Source organism: Populus nigra, chromosome 1 (assembly GCF_951802175.1).
Source record: "Populus nigra chromosome 1, ddPopNigr1.1, whole genome shotgun sequence".
NCBI lineage: Eukaryota > Viridiplantae > Streptophyta > Magnoliopsida > Malpighiales > Salicaceae > Populus > Populus nigra.
Genome location: NC_084852.1, coordinates 28,805,031 through 28,808,569, shown reverse-complemented (window position 1 = coordinate 28,808,569; position 3,539 = coordinate 28,805,031). Strand labels below are relative to the sequence as shown.

The window sequence follows — 3,539 nt, the reverse complement described above, 5'->3', positions numbered from 1 at the left end:
TATTTTACCTATATCTTTATATCAAATAGTTATTTGGATTTAATTTTAAACATATAGTTAATTAGGGTTTATTTTTGTTTAAGTCAAACATATAAATACTTTTTATTTTTTGGATGTGAAAAATATTTTTTATTTGAATAAAAATTGTATGAGCTATATTATTTTTAGTTTTTCTTTGAACTCTTTAGAACTTATCAAAAAGATCATATTTGTGGCATTCTAACTATATATTTTTTGGTTCTTGATTCATATAATCAGTTAGTTATGGTTTATTAATCTAATTTTAGTTTTTTTTAAAGTAATTATCCTAGTTTTTAATTTTAAGTTCTAAGGCTTTATCCTCTAGCTTCGCATGATTTTTAGGCTATTATTATTTATAACAATTATATATGAGTATGAAATTGATCATGAGTGCGAGATTGGTAATTATTTTATTTGAAATTAAAAATAAGTGAAAAAGAAAAGAGAAAAAGTGGTGAATAGTTTTTTTATAATAAAAATATAATATTTAATATAAGTGTAAGTGAAAATATGTCATTTAGTTATTAAATAAAATATAATGATTATTTTGTAAATAATTTGATTTTTTTATTGATTTTTTACATGTCAGGGAGAATATAAAGCATCATTTAATTTATAAATTTCAGAATATAAAATGAAAATTTTTAAATAAAAAACAAAATAAATAAAATGTTGGATGTAATTACACTATTTCTAATATCAATTAGTAATTTTATCTATATTTTATCCTTTTACAAGTTGACGAGTCCATCTCCAACGCCACCTCGTCTATTCCCATTGCTTTCCAGCTCCCCCTCTCTATATCTATCTGCTTCTTCTCTACTAGGGTTTGCGCTCACCCAAAAACCAGATTGTCTCCTCCTCCTCCTCCTCCTCCACAGGTTTAAAGTTGAAAATCTATTTCCTTTTCTGGCTGAATGTTGTTTTTCTTACTTGCATAGCTTTAGATCTAGAAATATATGTACGTACTCATATGAGTTTGAATGGATTTAGGTTTCAAACTGACAGTATAATTTTCTGAAAACAAAACATGCAGTTGAGATAAAGAGAGATCATGTCAGAAGAGTTAGAGTACCGCTGTTTTATTGGCGGCCTTTCATGGTCTACTTCTGATAGAGGTTTAAAGGAGACTTTTGAAAAGTTTGGCCATCTTCTTGAAGCTAAGGTAATCTTTTTTCTTATCAATTACTCCTTGAGAAAATTCCTAGCTGTTTCTTTATAGCCATGCTCTCTTTGTGCAAAAAAATAAAAATAAAAATCCTCTATCCCCGGAGAGGATGATGCTGAAATTGATGAGTTATTAACTAATTGCCCGACTCATGGTAACTAGTAAAATCCCTTTTGGTGTTATATCTTCACAGATGCGTTTTTCTCTTCCATGGTTTAGGTAGTGGTTGATAAGTTCAGTGGACGCTCTCGTGGATTTGGGTTTGTCACTTTTGATGAGAAGAAAGCAATGGAAGATGCCATTGAAGGGATGAATGGAATGGATTTAGACGGCCGAACCATCACTGTTGATAAAGCTCAGCCTCAGCAAGGTTCAAGCAGGGATCTTGATGGTGATCGCAGCCGTGATAGGGATCGTGACCGTGGGCATGATCGTGATAGGAATCGTGACTATGGAGGTGGGCGTGGATCTAACAGTGGAGAGTGCTTTAAGTGTGGCAAGCCTGGGCATTTTGCTAGGGAGTGTCCAAGTGAAGGGGCAAGAGGTGGCAGGTATGGTGGCAGAGATGAGAGGTATTCTGGTGGCGGCGGCAGTGGTGGTAGTCGCTATGGCCCTGATCGGAATGGAGATCGATCTGGTGGGCGTAATAGGGATGGTGGTAGTCGTGGAGGTCCTGGAGGTGATCGATATAATCGTGACCGTTCAGGACCCTATGAGCGTCGTACTTCAGGGTTTCGTTCAGGATAGAATGACTTCATACTTAGGTATGATACTTGGTAATTGACTGTCTTCTTTTGCACAGTTAGCATGGCAGTAATGGAATGTGTGTCCTCTTGCAGGTGATGAGCCGGTGGTGTTGCTGTTACTGCCTGCAAAACGTTTAAGTTAATTATCAAAGATGTGCTGTCTCTGTCATTGTCTCGCTGGATAAATCTAGTAGATCAGTTTTATCAGGCGTGGATGTTCGACTGTTTTTGTGTTCCTAAAATGCTGACTTCTGTCTCTTGGTTTAATGGAACTTATGCTTGCTTGTCATGCACATTTTAGTTGGGTTTAATTCTCTTTGAATGCCACTATTGCTTCTGAGTTTCCTTATTTTATATGTAAGCAGTTGTGAAACCATTGCCCAATTTTTCGTTGATTTTTTGTACAGGAAATTACAAGTACTGAAGATAGTTTCATGTCAAATTAGCATTTGGAGAGTACTGATGATGTGGGTTCTACTATTGGGGTCTGCTTCTTGTCACTTCGGGATTAGTTGCTGTTTTAAATGGAAATGACTGTTTTGGTTACCCTGTTTTCAAATCTTATTATACAAGAGAGAGGGTAATCTCTTTTTTTTTCTTGCACTAGTTGCCTGCTAGTTCTCAATTTACAGAGTGTGCTTTATTAATATTTTCAACATTTTGGCAGGATACATGGCTATTTATGGTTCTTTGGGATACATGATTGGGTGTCTTTGTTGCTAACTGGACAGAATTTTTTAACTTTATGTTAGAGTCTCTTTTGGGCTGCGGCAAGTGATCTAGAGTTTAACTAGTTTTCATGTTCTGCATGGCATATTGGTCCAAGGGTTCGATTCTCCATACACGTGTGGCATTTTGTTTGGAAGCTCTTGATCAATTGAAACAGCTGTCCAGTATTTTTGTTAACTTCCTATATCTCATATTGTTCTTCGATGGAGGGTTCTTATTCTCACATTGTTTCTGCACCTGCTTGCAATGTCTTGGTTTTCTTTGCTGGAATCCAGAAAGTTGGCAAATATCTTTAAGGTCAGGTTGGGGTTCCTCAGTTCTTTTTCTTTGCCTTGAGGGTGGGAGCATCATCAGGTTCTCTAATGGAGAATGCTTCCTGCTTCCCTTGTCCTTTGTGAAACAGTCAGGAAAATTATTTTCTGGGTTTGTTCTTTGTATATTCTGAAGGTGATTAATCAACCTTCTGTTCTTAAAGCAATTTGACCTGATGCTAGAACCTAAGGCGCTCATGCCCATTGCACATTGTGTTTTGCATGCCTAAGCTTCGCTTTTTTCTCTTGGTGAGTTTTCTGTGCTTGTCTTTCACTATTCACTTGCAAGATGGCCTTGCTTTGCTATGGCTATCAAGAAAATTTATCACCATACCGTATGTAATGGTTTGTAATTTGTATTATATTTAAAGAATGTGGTGATGAAGCATGTTAAACGAAATATAGTCACTTGTAAATCATGTTAAATTGATTTCAAAATTCAATGATCTTTGTCCACATCTACCTCAATTTACTAAATTCTTAGTTCTTTTAGGTGATGGTTTTAGGGTGTGTTCGGAGCGCTGATGAATTTGTGTTTTTTTAAAAATTGATTTTTTTTTTTGG

The 3,539-nt window shown here is 35.4% G+C and overlaps 1 protein-coding gene across 2 annotated transcripts; it reads left to right on the top strand.

Annotated features, from left to right (window-relative positions):
• Window positions 1-743: 743 nt before the first annotated feature.
• LOC133669500 (glycine-rich RNA-binding protein RZ1A) lies at window positions 744-3,186 on the top strand. Of its 2 annotated transcripts, XR_009833906.1 has the most exons (6): window positions 744-902; window positions 1,058-1,186; window positions 1,409-1,953; window positions 2,029-2,235; window positions 2,343-2,515; window positions 2,603-3,186. XR_009833906.1 is itself a non-coding variant. In XM_062089673.1 (4 exons), exons 2-3 carry the CDS (start codon window positions 1,076-1,078, stop codon window positions 1,934-1,936), a joined length of 639 nt encoding a protein of 212 aa, XP_061945657.1. In that variant the 5' UTR covers window positions 744-902; window positions 1,058-1,075; the 3' UTR covers window positions 1,937-1,953; window positions 2,029-2,284. The 2 variants fall into 2 exon arrangements, 1 of the variants encoding a protein (XP_061945657.1); XM_062089673.1 differs by lacking the exons at window positions 2,343-2,515; window positions 2,603-3,186 and having other exon boundaries at window positions 2,029-2,284.
• The last annotated feature ends 353 nt before the right edge of the window (window positions 3,187-3,539 follow it).

Coding starts and splice junctions, on each gene's coding strand:
- LOC133669500 (XM_062089673.1), top strand. CDS start 1,076: ATGTCAGAAGAGTTAGAGTACCGCTGTTTTATTGGCGGCCTTTCATGG. Junction 1,187..1,408: donor GCCATCTTCTTGAAGCTAAG/GTAATCTTTTTT, acceptor TCCATGGTTTAG/GTAGTGGTTGATAAGTTCAG.